Genomic DNA, 18110 nt, shown 5'->3' with positions numbered 1-18110 from the left:
GAATTTAACGAATACAAAATGTACCAGTGACTACGCTTGTAAATTCCACATAGCAGCTTTCAAAATTCTGAAATAAGATTATCTTAAGAGTATTTTAAAAATATTCTTACATAATATTACAAGATAAATATATTATCTTGACACTTGCACTCCTTTGATACTCAGTCATACTGTTAAATGTGTACATTTATTATGTACTCCGAAAAGCCATTTGAAATCAATCCTAAAATTTATAAACGTCTATCGGAATTTGATGAAACTTCTATCAAAAGACCAAATCATATGGAATATGAACTTAAAATTAATACTAAATGAACATCTTGTTTTGTCTTATATATTCCCAATCATGATAATTGAAAATGCACCCACCTTTACTGATGCATTTTTATGTTGGTCATACTAATAAATTTTAATTCACAATATTAATATAATTCGTTAGTCGTATAATATTTATATCGTAAGAGATAGTTTCAGATGTATGTATAGGTATATGAGGCGTCTAATTACAAAAAGCGACAAGTCCACAATTAAATATTTTCGGGAAACAACGTTTTTATGTTTCAAGCTTCAATTATTTGTTTTAATGTGAGATTATTTTTTCCGTTGTATTCTATGTGAAAATTAGAACTAAATGGCAATTTGTTTCTTCCGATAAACTTTTGAGTGTAATAAATATAGGCAAAATAAAATTGGACGTAGCGCTATTTGTAGCTCACTTTTTAATTTACTCCGCATAAGGCACATATTTCCGTGGCACTGTCATGAGTTTACCAGATGCTACAGCATGGGAGACGCCCTTTTCAATGTTGAACGTTCCCTTATTGGTTGACGTAAACACGCGCGAAATCAACCAAGCTTTAAATAATATGAAACACGGACATGGCGCTTTTTGTAATAAATCGAGACTTAAAATATTTTTTTTCGTAGAGTTATGTCGCGTTTTGGAATATATAGATCAATACATATTGTGTAAAATTATACAAAGAATACGTGCATATTTTTTTCTCGATTTTGGCCAAATGTGGACTTATCGCTTTTTGGAATTAGACGCATCATATGAGAAGATGATGCATATCAGTAGCGAAGGGTGGAGGTAGGCTGTTAAGATCCGGCATAAATATTGCACACTAAATTTTGTCAGTCATGCGTATTTATTTTCATTGACCTACGACTAAAAATTTCAGATAGTGTTGGTTAGTTTTTAAAATCCAATTAAACCCTGTATAAACCAACCCGCAATAGTTTAAGTATGCTATAGGCACCCTCGGGCAATAAGTATTGATAAATGAACTAACATTTCGAAGACAATCTAAGATGTCAAAATTAGTCAGTTTGATTTTTCTTAAAATTTAACTGTCCTTCCAACAAAAATCTGCTCTCGAGATGTAGTATTCAAAATATAGTATTTGAATGGATGGTTGACTTTGAATTCGTCTGGGTATCTTAGAGATATCTCCTTGATAACAAACTCTGTAAAAAATAACAGAACATAAATTTTAAGCACAGTTTAAAAGTTAAGAGCGTAATGCAGAGTTGTCGACGTTAAGCAGCCGTTCTAAGAAGAAGAATATTAAGAAACACGTCACATGTTCTTTCTTTCTTCCACTTAGGCATTTTCTCACTGAACTTAGGTCGCCGAAATTGGTCTCTTAAAGATAGGCGTGGATTTTAGGACTTACGCGTCTAAGCATGGTTCTGCATCGCGCTCTCAGAATAGAACGAATACAATGTACTTAACCGTGACTACGTTAAGTAAATCGATATAAAGTTAATAATATTTAGCAGAGTTGACTCAACGTTGCTGGTTGGAAAAAAGTATTGCAACTAAATCAAAAGGGACTCGACAGGATTGTCCCATTCTGTTATAGTTCCTGGATTTGCCGCTGCCGGTCTGTTAACTCAGGATGACAGTACCAATAATTGCAATATAATACATATACTTAATAATAAATGTTCTATAATAAAGGGGACGAAAGGAAAAAACAAGAACGTGCTATGTAGAGATACATGCGTTATTAGTCAGAAAAGTCGATAGCGACAAAAACAATTAAAAAATAATTTCTCTAATAAAAACCAATAAAAAAACTGAATGTTAAATATGTATTTACTAACACGTGTAATTGCATTAGAAGTCCCTATTCAAATTGTTCTCAATACTCCTGTAAATATTTTTGTGAATTCTGTATGCATTATATTAAAAATGAATGGGCGATCTGCTGTGAATTCATTTTTTTCAATATGCGGATTATAGCTCGATCCCGGAGCTATTGCTAGTTCTGTAACAAAAAGGTCAAATCCTATTTAAATATTCCAATTTATGAATATCAAAATATTATTTCGGATTTATAACACAATATAAAGGTAACCTCAAAATAACTAAGAAATACCTAATGTACAATTAATTAAAAATCACATGCATATTGATATTAAAAATATCATTTAAAATAATTTCCCCTTCTCTGTAAGTTTTAAATTGTATATTATGTGATATAAACTAACTACAGACCTACAAACTTATCTAAAGAATGGATAGGGAAACTACCCAATCAAGACTCGCAACTGGACAGAATCTGACATTCGAATGACGTTTTCTAAATTCTATTTTTGACCGTTATTTAGATAAATTTGTACGACTGTACCCAAGTTTCTCAATGGCATCGGTTTTTGGAAATTTAAATTCAAACCAGACAATAGGTAACAACTATTAATTTTTAATATTGATTTTTTTAATATTAACACTTTCTGAAACATTATTCAACATTACGACTTGTTTTTTTACCGATATTTCAAAATAAATACTCGTGATTGAGTTACAACTCTGACCATTGAAATAAATATACTTATCGAAATACTAATACTATAATACTAATATAATAATATCGAAATATACGTATTTATAATTGAGTGTAATTTTATTCTTCTGATGGTCATACTAATAAATTTTAATCCAGAATTAATATAATTCGTCAGTCATATAATATATTATATAAATCATAAGAGGTATTTTCATATATATGTACGAGTATAATATATAGGTATATGGGAAGATGATGCGTATTATAAGCGTATACTATAATATTTTGTCTCACACCACATTCTATGTATATACAAGTAGTAAAAAATAAATAAATACAGTATTTGCACTGGCGTAGAGTAAAAATATATATTTTATTAACGTATCTATGAGTACATACAAATAAGTTTGTATTACTATTGATAATAATAATATTCTACTTTGTTGTAGCAAAAAAATCACCACCAGATACCAAGACCTACTGCACCGCACCGCATTAAATTTGCTCACATAGGGAGCAATACTGAATATCTACTAATATAATTATAGTGATTACCCAAGTACTCGCATGCAAACCATATTATATCAAAATAAAGATATAAAATTTACTCTAATTTTTGGAATTTTCCAGAAAATACGGGAGTTTTGTCTTTAGTGTTGATAATAAATCTAAAAGGATGATTAGCTTTGAATTCTTTAGGGAGTGTTACTGGACCTTCATAAGCTGATACGGCGAACACCATTATTCCTGTAAAAACATGGTATTATATATGTTTATATTTTTTAATAAAATTCAGAAGTATTTGTGGGACGGGACGAAAATGTGACATTTTCATGGTGGAAAACAGCGGTTTGACACGGTTAATAATTTCGTATACCCAGAGATCCTGCAGTAATAATAATAGTTAATTAACCTAATAATTAATCTAAACGAAATAAAGAGAATAATTTTATTGTTCTAAGCAACAATTGTCGCTAGGGTCTAAACCTAAACAAGGTACTGCGTTCTAAGGTACTCATGTATGGCTCAGAAACCAAGCGCAAAACCAAAAACATAATAAGTTTGTTCTTTATCTTAAGTGAGGGTGAATATGGAGATACCACAACGAGCTATAGCGCTTTGTATAACAAGTCCATGGCTGGGCCATGTACATAGGATGGATTAGTCACACTAGGTAGAAACGGGTTCGTATAAACTTGTTGTACTACAACATTAATCGATGTCTATTCTACAACGTTTTTAATAATATGGTTGAATTGGTAGTATAGAACAATTTATATTTTATAAGTTGGCACATTAAACAAGAATTATTTATAGCCGCAATATTTGATACCCTGGTTTGATGTTTTGTGATAAGTTACGCATTGTTTACGATTTATTTGCGATTATTCATCTAAATATCGATGGTTCATTGTATAAGAAACTTGCGCTATGCAAGTAACACTAATGCAAGGCGATTTTATCTCATTTCAGCCGTGGAAAATAAATTTCAGAACACAAAATTATGATGTATGCAATCCGAAATGACTTTGAGATTATGATTATTAATTATAAGAGTTATTAACCAGTTTTTAGTGTTAGTGTTAGAATTATAAGTAGGTGAGTGCCTATCTTCACGTACTTCGACAAATCATAAAATGTGATTTATTATCAATAAGTAAATTATCTTGTAGAATATAGGGTATGAAAATACCCGCGACATTACGGTTAGTCGCCGCAACACGTCGCAACGGCTGATAGGTAGACATAGCCACCACTGCAATTCGTGTGGTTACATATAGATTTTACGTAAAACATTTCACCATAGCATAGTTCGCCGTTAGCTTTCTATCGGAAATAGATGACCGTAAACTATACGGTCTCCAATTTTATTAGATTCAATATGAACATTAATTCAATTTTCAAGGCCAATTTTGGCAAAATTCATCAATTTAATAATGAAAACCTAACCTTACCTAACAAATAATCCAGTATATCGGCTATTTTCAAAATTTGTTTGCCGCTGGCTTCTTGTAAACCGACAAGAACCGTGTTTTATTTAGATATGAATTTAATCTCAGGACTATACGAACCAAAGAGGTTGGACGGTCCTTAATATACAACCGTATATTTCCGATACAAAATTTCACGGTGAAGTGTGATACGGCGAACTGCATACGTACAAATTTCTAGACACGAATTCGTTTAGGAGTGTGTACAATCTAGGTATGAAGAGAGGAAGCGGAACTAATAAAATGAAGTACGGTATCGACGAGAAATAAGATAGGTCGGTTCGGCAAATGTGTATGTGCAACGAAAACTTCTCGTGGTTAAGTCCACCTATCATCCTTTGCAACATGTTGCAGAAACTAGACGCCATGTCGGCGGGTGACCTTATTCTCGACAAGCATACGTATATATTATACGTCCTCAAAAGTCATATATTTAAAAAAAGGAAACATTATTTTAATTTTAGTTACCCCTGTAAATTTGTTAACAATAAAATGTGTTAGTCCCAGCATAATATACCTACAATATATTATCAGTGGCGAAGGGTGGAGGTAGGCTGTTAAGATCCGGAATAAATAACGCACACTAAATTTTATCAGTCAAACGTATTTGTTTTCATTGAACTAAGACTACAATGTATACACAGTGTTTATTAGTTTTTTTTAAATTCAATTAAACCCTACCTAATCAAAGCCATAGTAGGTAATAATAAAAAATATTAGTTTTTCTATAAAATATCTATAATTATGCTATTAAAGCAAACATAACTTTAAATATTTTACGGATAGAAGAATATTTTTAATAATTATGGTTTGAGCTAGGCAGGATTTAATGAATTTAAAAAACAACACAATCTGTAATATGTATTCTCAATCTAACGAAAACAAATTAGTGTGCACTATTTTTGTCTCCATAACATACCTAAACTATTGTGATTTAGTTTAGACAAGGTGTAATTGAATTTTAAATACTAACCAGCACCAAACTGCAAATTGTATTCTTAGTTCAATGAAAACTATGATTGTCAAAGTTTAGTGTGCATTATTTATGTTGGGTCTTATTGGGTCTTAGCAGCTAACCTCCATCCCTCACCACTGCAATATATTAATAGTAACCACCATTAACATATAATTACACAAATTTTAACATGCTAATAGATAATATTATATAATTTTAATAAAAATTATATAATATTATCTATAAAGTTTTTTTTTTAAAGCAGTTGTAAGTATTAATATTGGTAGATTTGTGTTTTTTTTTATTCAAATATTTGATACCTTTTTCACTGTATATATTTCACTCTTCCGGTGAAAATAGTATGGTTATTATCATTAGTTTTTACGAAATACATAAAAGGGTGATGGGCTCGGAACGGGTAATTCTTTGTGATTATGCCTAGGCTTAATGGAACACCGCCTACAAATTCTGTAAAAAAATGTAATAAAAGCGTATATTTCCAAGACCCGATAAGTCCCCATTTGGTCAAAATCTAATACCGAAAAATACATAGGTACATAATATTCTAAAAACTTTAACCCAATATAACATCGAAAGCCTGACAAAACCATATGAACAGAAAAAATCAAACGTCGAATTGAATTGTGGACTTATCGGCATTTGAAAATATTCGCCTCATCTTATACTTATTATTCCTAAATTAATATTTTTACGTGGTTTTTGTTGATATTTTTATTGGTATCATCCCTGTTTAGTGTGTTATTAAAAATATATAATTGTCCAGAGAATTAAAATAAATCTGTCGTTATTGACAGATAGCACAACTAAGTAACCAACGTGATACCATTTAATAACCCCCCCCTCCCTCCCCATGCCGCCCCGCACATACAAAATCGAGGTGACCGCAGCTTGTCAACTTTATCCAGTCGATGTAGTTGACATTCACATAACACATGCAATTTAATGTAATGATTGCACGCAGAGTTTACTGCTGTAGTTCCTTTATTTACCGCTGCCAGTCTGTTGAATCATATTGCTTGAAAGTACCAATAACTACGATATAATGAATATACGTAATAATATGTTCTATAATAAAGGGGTCGAAAGGAAAAACCAAGAACGTGCTATGTAGAGATACATGCGTTATTAGTCAGAACAGTCGATAGCGACAAAAATATATATAAAAAATAAGTTCTCTTATAAAGACCAATAAAAAAACTGAATGTTAAATATATATATATGTATTTACTAACATTTGTGTAATTGCATTAGGAGTATTCAAATTTTTCTCAATACTCCTGTAAATATTTTTGAGAATTCTGTATGCATTATATGAAAAATGAATGGGCGATCTGCCCTGAATTCATTTCTTTTAATAATATGCGGACGATAGCTCGATCCCGGACGCATTCCTAGTTCTGTAATATAAAGGTCAAATCCTCTTTAAATACCAATTCGAATATCAAAATGTTATTTCGGATTGATACCACAAAATAATTTTAAATCACATGCATATGAAAATTGTCATTTAAAATAGTTTCTCCCTCTCTGTAAGTTATGTGATACAAACTAACTACCCAAGTTTCTCAATGGAATCGGTTTTTAGAAATTTAAATTCAAACCAGACAATACTAGGTAACCATTTATTTTTAATAGTGATTGTTTTAATATTAATACTTTCTAAATATTCAATAATACGACTTGTGTTTTTACTGATAATTCAAAATAAATACTTGCGATTGAGTGAAAACTCTGACCATTGAAATACAAATACTTCTCGTATTTATTATCATTTTCTAATTTTAATCATTACTGATATGATATTTTAACCAAAATATTATACGTATTTATAATTGGGTATAATTTTATTCTTCTTAATTTGATGCAGTATTTAGTAATTCTATAAAATATTTAGATAAAAATAATTCAAATTGCAACATTGAAAAATTGATTACAGTAAAATCATAATATGTTTACGTATAAAAATAAATACCCCTCCACCTACGTTAATAAATTATAATAAAATAAAAACTAACGTCACAAGATTGTTATGAGCAATTAAAAGTATAAGTTGGTTCTACAAATTATAATATATGTTACTTAAATTGTAATAAAACCGCATGCCACCGTAATCAGGTGTTACTTTATCTGGGTAAATTAAATTATACTGACAAAGCGTTACAACTTTACTGGTCGAAATTTTTCAACGTCCCAATAAATAGAGGCAAACCGTCATTAGATTTTAAATAAAATACAAATGGGTGCTCAACTATGAATTGTGTTGGTTTTGGTTTACGCCGTATTTTGAGTATCTGGAAACCTAAAATGATCGTTTAAAAATTTGTTTTGAATTAATGAAACCTAAGTTTTAATTTCATTAATAATAAATATCACACGTGACAACGTAGAGTAGTAATAAGAGAACATAGATAATAATTATAACGTGATATGTAGAGATACATGCGTTATTCCTGGGAACAATTCATTTCATAATAACATGAATTTATGTAGAGATAATAATGTTAGTTATAAAATTGTTGTTGCCAAGACACCGTATTATCAACAGCGACATAATATATAAGACATAATATACCATAATAATTTAAAAAAAATACTGAATTATAATATATTTACTACCATGATATTTATGGTTTTATCAATATTCCGGTAAATATGTTTGAGGAATCTGTATGCATTATGTGAAATATAAATGGACGATCTGCTTTAAATTCATTTTTTTTATCAATGACCAGAGGGAAACCTGCGCCTACAGCAATTCCTAATTCTGTAACAATTAATTAGATATAATTTTCTTCGTAACATAATATATTAATATAATACAATATTTCAATTTTGAATTTCAATATAAAAGCAATATCATAAAATTGAACTAATAACAACATTGTATTTAGGTTTATACAATATTTTGTTTGTATTAAAATGTAATTTGTATTGTTATACAATAATGTATTATTTTGAAAGAATGTAAACATTATGTGAATATAATAATGTACTAATATAATATAGGAGAAAATTGTGTTACTGCGGTATATAAATGATATGGAGGAATATTGTGCAGAAAGCAGAACAGCGATTTTGGTGTTAGTATGAAATACAAACATCGTTTCCTCCAAGCAAAAACTCACTTAATTAATTAATTGGTAGAATTTTATATTACAATAGAAATGTAATAAATAAAATAATGTGATTTCATGAAAAATGCAAGCCCGTTGCTTTATTCTTAAATAAGGCAAAATATCTGCCGAGTGCGTGAATTCGGCAGTATTTTTTCTGCCTAGTTCATGCATTGGGCAAATTAGATAGTAGCGCTACGGTGGTGTTTTTTGCAACTAAACCAAATATGTCAAATGCTCATGCATTGTTCAAAATAGATGGTCGCGCTCCGGTGGTGTTTCTGCAACTAATCAAACTAACCAAATGTGTCAAACGTCATTGATTATATAAAAAATAAAAATATACCAATCAATAACTACAATGACGTTCATATCCATTTACTATGCCCAAAAAAAAACTAGCACTATAATATTATGATAACGGAAGAATTATATTAAAAGGTATTTTCGAGATTTGATTAGTCCAAGCATTAATCAAATCGCGAAAATCGAAAGTCTCAGGCAATAGTCGATTGTTTGTTTGTAATAGTGTGATTTGATAGTTTGTTGACACTTGTTAGCTAACCTCAAAATGGACATTCAGTTGAATTCAGAATTTAAAAACCTAACCTAACCTAATAATATTATATTATATTCAATTATAACGTATATCAATGATTATAACTAATAAAATCATCCATATTAAATTTACTTTTTCTACTGTCATGTTGACAGTTTAAGAATTCCATACCCTGCCAAAATCATGCACTCGGCAGATAAATTTCGTAATTATGCAAGCCCGTTATCTTATTCGCCGATTTCAAGTAGGTAATACGCAATTTTACACATTCGGTGTAACATATATAAAGAAATCCACATAATTCAACAACGAATTAATATATCTAGATTGCATTATGTGAGTTTTTTCTTTGAGGATGATCGGGTGCAAATTGAGAATGCTTTTTTTAAGTCGTGTGTGTTTTATAATAATAATAATGGTGTATACTAGTATATAAATAATAATTACAAAGAGAAAATTAAATCTAAGTTCAACCACCAAGATATCGAAGGCCAAATACTGTATAAATGTAATCTAATAAATAACTATTTTGATAGCCGATTTCAATAATAAATTTACTATCGGCGCTGTTCCTAAGAAGGAAAATATTACTAAAGAAGAAAAAAGCAAAGATAATGTCAGATTTACATTTTTTTCACTTGAGATAAATAATACATATTAAAACTTAAAATATACCAACTGAACTGAGTAATCATTACTGAGATGTTGGTTGTATGAATCTTCCCGAAAATATTTGTGATCCATCCTTTACTTTTAAATAGTATAGAAATGGACGATCGATGTTGAATTGATATGAACGGCGTTTTGAGAATGTCTGCAACCCATGATAGCCTAAAAATATTTCAATTTAATTTATACACTATACTCAATACTTACTAACAATGATTGCAACGAATCCATATTGTAATATTTGGTTACGTTGTGCCATCAATTTAAACTCTGACATGATAGTGCGTAGAAGGTTAATTAATAACGATAATTAAAATCAATATATTCTAATAAAGATAGACCTAAAATAAATTAATATTCTGTTTATTCGCGATGCTAAAATACTCAAAAAAATGCCAGGATGGGAAAGGTTAACTTTACATTATCAGTAGTCTATTCGTTGAAATCAACATAAATACTTAACTATTAAAATACGCCGTAGGTACAGGATTTTTTTTCTTTTACTGTGGAGTTACTGTGTTTAAGAAAAATGCATTTCTATAACGTAACCTAATTAAATTGAAAGAAGTACTAAGGATTGGATCAGATTCGATACGATTAAGAGGAGAAGAGTACCCGTATCAACTCATCAGAATTACACTTTTTTCCTAAATCTATTTTTGCTTGTGATTTGTGAGTGTTCTTGGTGCCTGAAGAATTTAAAAAAATGAAGAAATTTGTATATTACGTCATTGTATATTATTTAAGTACTTAATTATTATAGTAACTAAAAATTACTGCAGAAGAAGGAAGCGAAAAGTATGGTCTTAATGTTGGATTTTTTTTTAAATTCTACCACCTTAAATAATCAAAATGATGTAATATTTAATATTAATTCAAGCAATACTAACTTTTAAATATTTAACAGTTGGATATTTCAAGCTTCCAAAAAAATACTTGAAAATCATCCCTTCCTTTTATATAAAATACAAAAAGATGATTGGCATTGAATTAAGGCTTCGGTCTCGGGTATCTACCTACCGTAGCACCTACAGCGACTAGTCCTAAAAACTTAGCTAAAAAACGCTAGACATCTTATTTTTTTTTTAGATTTGAATTAAACATATCCGTCAAAGAAGCATATTCTAAATAGTATAATATAAAAGTGACATTATTCAATTAATGTGCCGAATAAAAATGACTGCAATCTTTGTATTAATATTAATAATTATTGTTATAAATTGAATTAGACTCCAACATGCCAGGACGGAGAAGGTTAAGTGCGTTAACTTGACCATCTCATCAATTCGACATAATAGCATAATACTGATTACTATATATTTATAATAAAGTGAAATCAACATTTAAGCCAGAGCTTCCCAACCAGTGTGTCGTGAGTCATTCATAAATGTGCACATGCGCAACATAACAGTTTAAAAAAAGCTATCGGTTCATTAAAATTCTACAGTGTCTCTCTATAGTTTTTGAAGAGTGTGCCGTGATGCGAAATAGGTTGGAAAGAACTGACGTAAGCAACAAAGCCAAAAAATACGGTTGATACGTATAATTAATATAAAATATAATATACTGAAGCAAAAATAATAGCTGTCAAATAATATACGTTATATTATAACGTTGAGAATTTATTATTGCAAGCAATTAGAGAGAAAAAACTCATATGTGCAGGTAAATTTTTATTTTTAGTAGTCACAATTATTTAACTTAGAGTTACATAGTCAGCATTAAAAGTAACTAATGACTACAGAAGAAAGCAAAATGTACATTTTTATGCTGGATTTGTTTAATGAATTCAGGCACTAACTGTATAAAAATTACTGAACGGTGGGATATTTCAAGCTCCCCGAAAATACTTCGAATCCGTCCCTTTCTTTTATGTAGAAAATGAAAGGGCGGTTTACATTAAATTGAGGCTTCGGTTTCGGGTATCTAGAAGACCCCAAAAGAGTGACGATCACGCCTGAAAAGAAACACCCAATAATTACTAGATAGGCCCTTTATATATATATATAGTATTTATCCAATATTCTAAACATATATGTTGAGGATATAGGATTTGAAACTGTGGCAAGTCAGGAAGATTTAATTTAGACAACGACAACATTAGAAAATTGCAATGCCAAATAAGTCGTCTGCGCACAAGCGACCCGACACATACAATTCAGCGTGATCGACTTCGGAAATACTCTCTCTGTCATGAATGAAAGAATGAATGAAAGTTTGCAGTCATGTAATCCTGAACTCGCTATATTTCATAATTCTTTGTACATAATATCTTTACTTCAATTATAAATACTAAAAAGTGTCAAAGGATAGGAACAATAAACTATATTATCAAAGTCAATAGTGCAACACTTTTTATAACTGTTTTTAAATATCTTTTTTTTTATAATGCACACCAATGCTTAATATGCGAAGAAGAGAATCTAAAAGAGGATGATTTTCTCATCTACGCATTTTTCTGGAGATTTGTGGCATCCACTTACCTGGACGTTTTAAACAGGGTCGGTAAATTATATGTGATTCGTTGTCTCTTTTATTTACATTTTTCCTATCGTAATAACAAGTGAATAAATCTAATTATCACGTTATACGATGCAACGCAATATGACAAAAGTCATAGTATTTAATAAGTAATAATAATTAGTAATTTTAGGTATCATTTATATTGCCTGCTAAGCACAAAAGTGTATTGCTAAATGATCAGCTAATTTTTGCATCTTCTCCACTATTAACCGGTTAAGTGCCCAAAGCGTCTTTGGACGCCCTAATTACACCAATTCTTATGTTAATTACTATCAATTAACTAATTGCGGCATAGAAAGGATTAAAGTTGTTAAATTTATCGCTTTGGCATGATTCAAAGTATTTTTTTTAAATACATAATATGCATGTATATTTAATCACTACCACCAAATACATTCATCAGCGCTCGAAATGGAAAAGTTTACGAACCGGAGCGCCCGACAAATTTTCTGAAGATATTTACATAGTCATCGAATTGTATGTGTATTTTATAAAAATAAATGTCAGATTTTCTATTCTATGGCCTATCTAGCTCAGACGGTCAACATATTTTTTCCACGAGACGGAGTGATAATTTTACAAATTTCACGAACCGGAACGGCGCTCCGGTGCGTTACATTCCATTTCGAGCCCTGACATTCATTATGTATGCATTTAAAGAATACGATGTATAACTATTTTATTCAATAATGTATGTGTTATATTTAAATTTTTAATTATTATAGTCATACTTCCACTTTTATTGTTTAAAAATATATTATAATATTAGACAAAGAATGTGTTTGTTTATACGTGTTTATGCTTTAATCTGTTTTCCATAAACTCCATTAAAAACAAGGTCGCCACTGTTGTATTTAATGAAAAATAGGAAGGGGTGGTCGGCGTTGAATTTTAGTGGATCCCCCAAATAAACCACCAAAGACTGTTGCACGGCTACAATAACAGCTAAAAATCAAACATAACATATATTATAGGCCAAGTTTCCTCTTAAGCCGCAGTTGGACCAAGCGAGAAAATATTTGTTCTCCCCCCACTCCAGCGAAATTCTCTTGACGTAAACGCTTTTTGTTGAACAAGCATAAGAATTTCGCTGGAGTGGGGGAAGAACAAAAATTCGCTCGCTTCGTCTAAATGCGGGTTTACACGACTTAAATCGCCTTTATATTTTACTTCACTGACCAAAATGTCAGCAAATTTTTATAATAAATAAAAATAAATTACTCCTGCGGTGCTAACACAAAAAATTCTACGAAACAACTAAATTATGTATACTTGTAATATGATATGTTACAAATTTTATATAGTTATATATTATAATTAATACTGTAGTATTTTGTTTTAAGAATTTGAAATTCCAATAATGTCCCATAGATAATATTGTGCGATGAAAATGAATTGTGATAAAAAGCTAAGCTTAAAGCATTATAATAGTAAAAGATAATAGACATATATCATATATATATAATAAGGAAGTTTACTTGTGAACAGGATAAATGATGTACCTTCTAATGTCTTGGATATTGGATACTTATTTAAGGTTTTCTTAGTACTCCGGAGAATATTTGAGAACCGTCTTCATGAACCAAGTAATACAGGAAAGGACGATCAGCTTTGAATAGGTATATTATTTGTTCTACATTATTCCAAGGGCTTGAACTTCCAGCTCCCATAAGTGCTATATAGATATAAATCATAATATAAATCGTAGCCAGAAATATACAATAGTGACACAATTGCCTATTCTCGCATTGAATTATTATTTTATTCGTATTAAATCCTTTTTATTTGATTAAGACTACATTTTCTGTATAGGCATAATTTTTAATTAATTGTAAAATAACGTTATATTTCAAGATAACGTGCAACATTCAAATCTTTTTATAGACTTCATATAGACTAATTAATTTATCATAACTTTTCAAACGGAATTTAGGTATGTAGTTAGTTGAACACTAAGGGTAATTTAATGTTTTTGTTTGATATAAGACTCGTAAAATAAAATTTAATTCGTAGGATATTTAAAATAACCTACCATAGTTAATTCAGGCTGTAAATAAATCTACAATACTGGTAATTATGTAAAACTTGAAATAAGTACGTATTTAAAGCTGATCTACATTATTTTGTGGATTAGTATAATTATACTTAATTGAATACGTTTGTTGGTTAGTGACAAAATTGACGAAGCTTTTTGATACTGTGCATAATATTGGAAGAGAGGTAAAATTATTAATAACGTTTATGGAAAAGAAACTCGTTTTGACCTGCGCGCCCATTATCTTTGCCTGTGATTGATTTTTATATATGGACCCCTCTAAACTTCGCGCACGCATACTGCGCCAGGTATATTCTACGTTTAATATAATGAGGTCAGGTCCCGACGGCCAGACGTTAAGTGGACGCGCGCGGTTATAACTAATAAACTAAGATTTGAATAAGTTGTTTTCTTCTTCAAATGATTATAATATGAATAAAAATAAGTAATGGTTAGGTGATTAGATTTTATAATATAATCCATTTTATGTACATAATATGTATATACATCAATTAATAGTGGCCATCGGGAAAAGTTATAATTGAATAAAAACAACTGCTTAAAATGCTCAAATAATTATATATTTTTAGTTTCATACTATTACCATTCCATATTATTATTACTTTCTAAATACATTTTTAAGTAAGTATATAAACGTGATAACTCATTATATGCCCATATTTTCTTGAATGTTTCAATTCATTCGATGTACGCCGTTAAAAATTCTCTCGCCATGTTGATTTTGAATGACAAATAAAAATGGACGGTCAGCCTTAAATTCTTCGGTCTCCACGTCAGATAAAGTATCAAGTACAAGTATTGCTGAAAATAACAATGTATTATTTAAATACATTTATCGTATACAATCATTGTTAAAAACTGTAACGGGTAAAGCTGTAAACTAAATTGCGATGCAGTCATATGCACAAACGTAAGTTCTTAAAATTGAAGAAATGAAATCTTTTGATTCATAGCTTACATCGAAATATATTTTAAACATCTGACGCAGTTAGGATACATTGAGATAAATACATGCACATTACATGATTTGAAGAATACATACAGAACTGTCAGTTAGGCTGTTTTTCCATATGAACCGATGAATATTTTTTAATTATCATCGATGGTCCGAATGTAGAATAAAAATCGGTGATCGGCACTGAATATTTTAGATTCATCGTCTTTAAAAGATATTGACGAATAAACGACAGTTTTGATAGCTGAAAACAAGTTTTGTTTTTCACTAAAAAACATACTTCTACACCTTTTTAGATAAAACATATTAAGTGTCAATTTTATCAATTTACTTTACTAATTCGTAAGTGGATATTGTAATTTTGACGAGATCGTATCGTTCAATGGGACAAAAGGGTAAAAAACACAAATAAAATATTGGAAATATATATATATATTTATATAAAATGGATAATATATTTATTACAAAATACATACCTAGTATGCAAATGATACTATGTAATGGATTTGTTTATAAACATTCTAATTTTAAAAAAATATGTATCATATTTAAAACGAAATTGGCATAGACAATCAGCAATAATAATTATAATATAATATTGTTTTAATAAAATTTATTGATCTACCGACATATCGACCATAAACTGCTAATGTATCTTAACACAGTAGACAATTTTATATGAGGGACACCAATTAATCCTCTCATCTTCGATCATAATTTGTTGCTTAGGAGATATTCTCATTAGCGCCTTAGTCTTTAGTCGCCTTTTCGACAAAATGTATTTCAAAAACAGCTAAAGTGACTTAACATGTATTGGTCGTTTAGAGATATTATATAAGATGCCATTGAGTATTATATTTCATAATATATTATAGATAAGAAAAGATACAAGTATATATATATATATATATATATATATATATATATATATAATATTGAATTTGACTGCCTATGAAGGGGTGACATATTTTCCACTGAATATGACCTCACGATTGTCTGTCATCAAATAAAATGAGAATGGATGATCGGTATTGAAAAGCTTTGGCGGGATATACATCTCGAGAACTATGGTAAAACCTGTAGGAAAAAATTAAATAAATGAGAATTTTTTGTGAAGGAATATTTTTGATTGTCATTAATATTACAAGTTCGTGTATGTATTAATTACACATCGGTATATATTTACATGTCAAGCAACATAGTTTCCGACTTTTCAAGTTGGATTTTTGAAAGCTAATGAATTAATACATAACAGAAAACTACTTAAATAACAACATTATTTGTAACAAAAAAAATATAACTGTCTTTATTGAGATTGACTTTGCAATCAACACTCTCACTGATTTACAAAAACTTCAAACAATTATAAAAAGGCACGTTTCGTGTTCTTTTGAAAAAACTTATAAATTATCTGTTTTTTTTAGTCGCTTGATTTATAAATATATAACAGATTACAATTATTATATTAGTGACACAAGTTAATTACACAATTCTGTACCTCAGAGCCAGTGTGTACTGTGTCGTATTTCGATTTAGCAGAAAATGAATATTAAAAGTACATATTTTATACCTTAATCAATTCATCTGTTGAAAAATATTTATAACATATTGAAGGTATTATTTTTTAATATACAATACACTGACTTTCAAGTACACGATTATTAACAATGTGTTGATTGAAACATTATTTTAAAATCCGTTGATTTGTTAACACACTATTGTTGTTAGAGATTTACAGAGTGAGTGACGATTTGCCTAGAGTCATAACTCACATATTCCAAAAATCGAGTTTTGAGATAATCGCAAAAACCACCAGAGCAATGTTTTTTGATAATTAAAAGAAAAGTATTGAACTTGTGAACTTGAATGAGTGAGTGAGTCGATTTATATATTTTTTTTAATATGTATGCTGCAGACACACTACACTGTGAAAAATATTGGTTAGATTGGCCTAGATGACATAACTCACATTATTCATTGAAAAATGTGAGTTATGACACCAACAGTAAACTTTGTCAACGATTTTCACATGGTTTAAAGTGACTTTTGATAGCCAACTATTTTTCTTTATATAAATCAATGCGTTTAGAATCACTTGGTATATTTAACTCAAAAATGACAAAATTGCAAAATGTGAGTTATGACTCTAGGCGACTCTACTCTACTATAGTACATATTGTAACGTTTAGTGCTATGACTACCTACTTTAAAATTAAATAAAAATTCGTCCTTGTAACCCAGCAATTTCTACACTAATCATTCTAATAGTATTAACTGCCAATTCTCGGTGAAAATACACTAAGTACAATAATTATTATTAAAATAATAATATTAATTTACCGTATAGTTTGGTACGTTATTTATCTTTGGGGAAGGCGTTGTATTTTACTTGTATCTGTATGTACCGGAAAATACAGGATAACCGTATTTTTCCGTAACATGAAAGACAAAGGGGTGGTCTGCCGTGAAAAGC

The 18110-nt window shown here is 29.7% G+C and overlaps 1 protein-coding gene across 46 annotated transcripts in view; it reads right to left on the bottom strand.

Annotated features, from left to right (window-relative positions):
* Positions 1 to 18110, bottom strand: part of LOC147069105 (alaserpin-like) — a 169768-nt gene that overhangs the window by 70387 nt on the left and 81271 nt on the right. For 2 of the 46 annotated variants that reach the window (XM_085951302.1, XM_085951331.1), the window contains exon 9: positions 13419 to 13571. The exons of 35 other annotated variants lie outside the window; for them this stretch is intronic. In XM_085951302.1, the coding sequence (XP_085807428.1) occupies positions 13423 to 13571 (149 nt within the window). In that variant the 3' untranslated portion in view covers positions 13419 to 13422. Of the gene's footprint in view, positions 1 to 1295; positions 1471 to 3403; positions 3543 to 6061; positions 6210 to 6994; positions 7160 to 11904; positions 12061 to 13418; positions 13572 to 18110 lie in introns of all 46 variants that reach the window. 9 more of the 46 variants (XM_085951317.1, XM_085951343.1, XM_085951311.1 and 6 more) reach the window with 5 other exon arrangements.

This window comes from Rhyacophila brunnea, unplaced genomic scaffold, assembly GCF_057557595.1.
Source record: "Rhyacophila brunnea isolate RB1 unplaced genomic scaffold, BYU_Rbru_1.0 scaffold_24, whole genome shotgun sequence".
Taxonomy (NCBI): Eukaryota; Metazoa; Arthropoda; class Insecta; order Trichoptera; family Rhyacophilidae; genus Rhyacophila; species Rhyacophila brunnea.
This window is presented reverse-complemented; position numbering and strand designations above follow the sequence as displayed.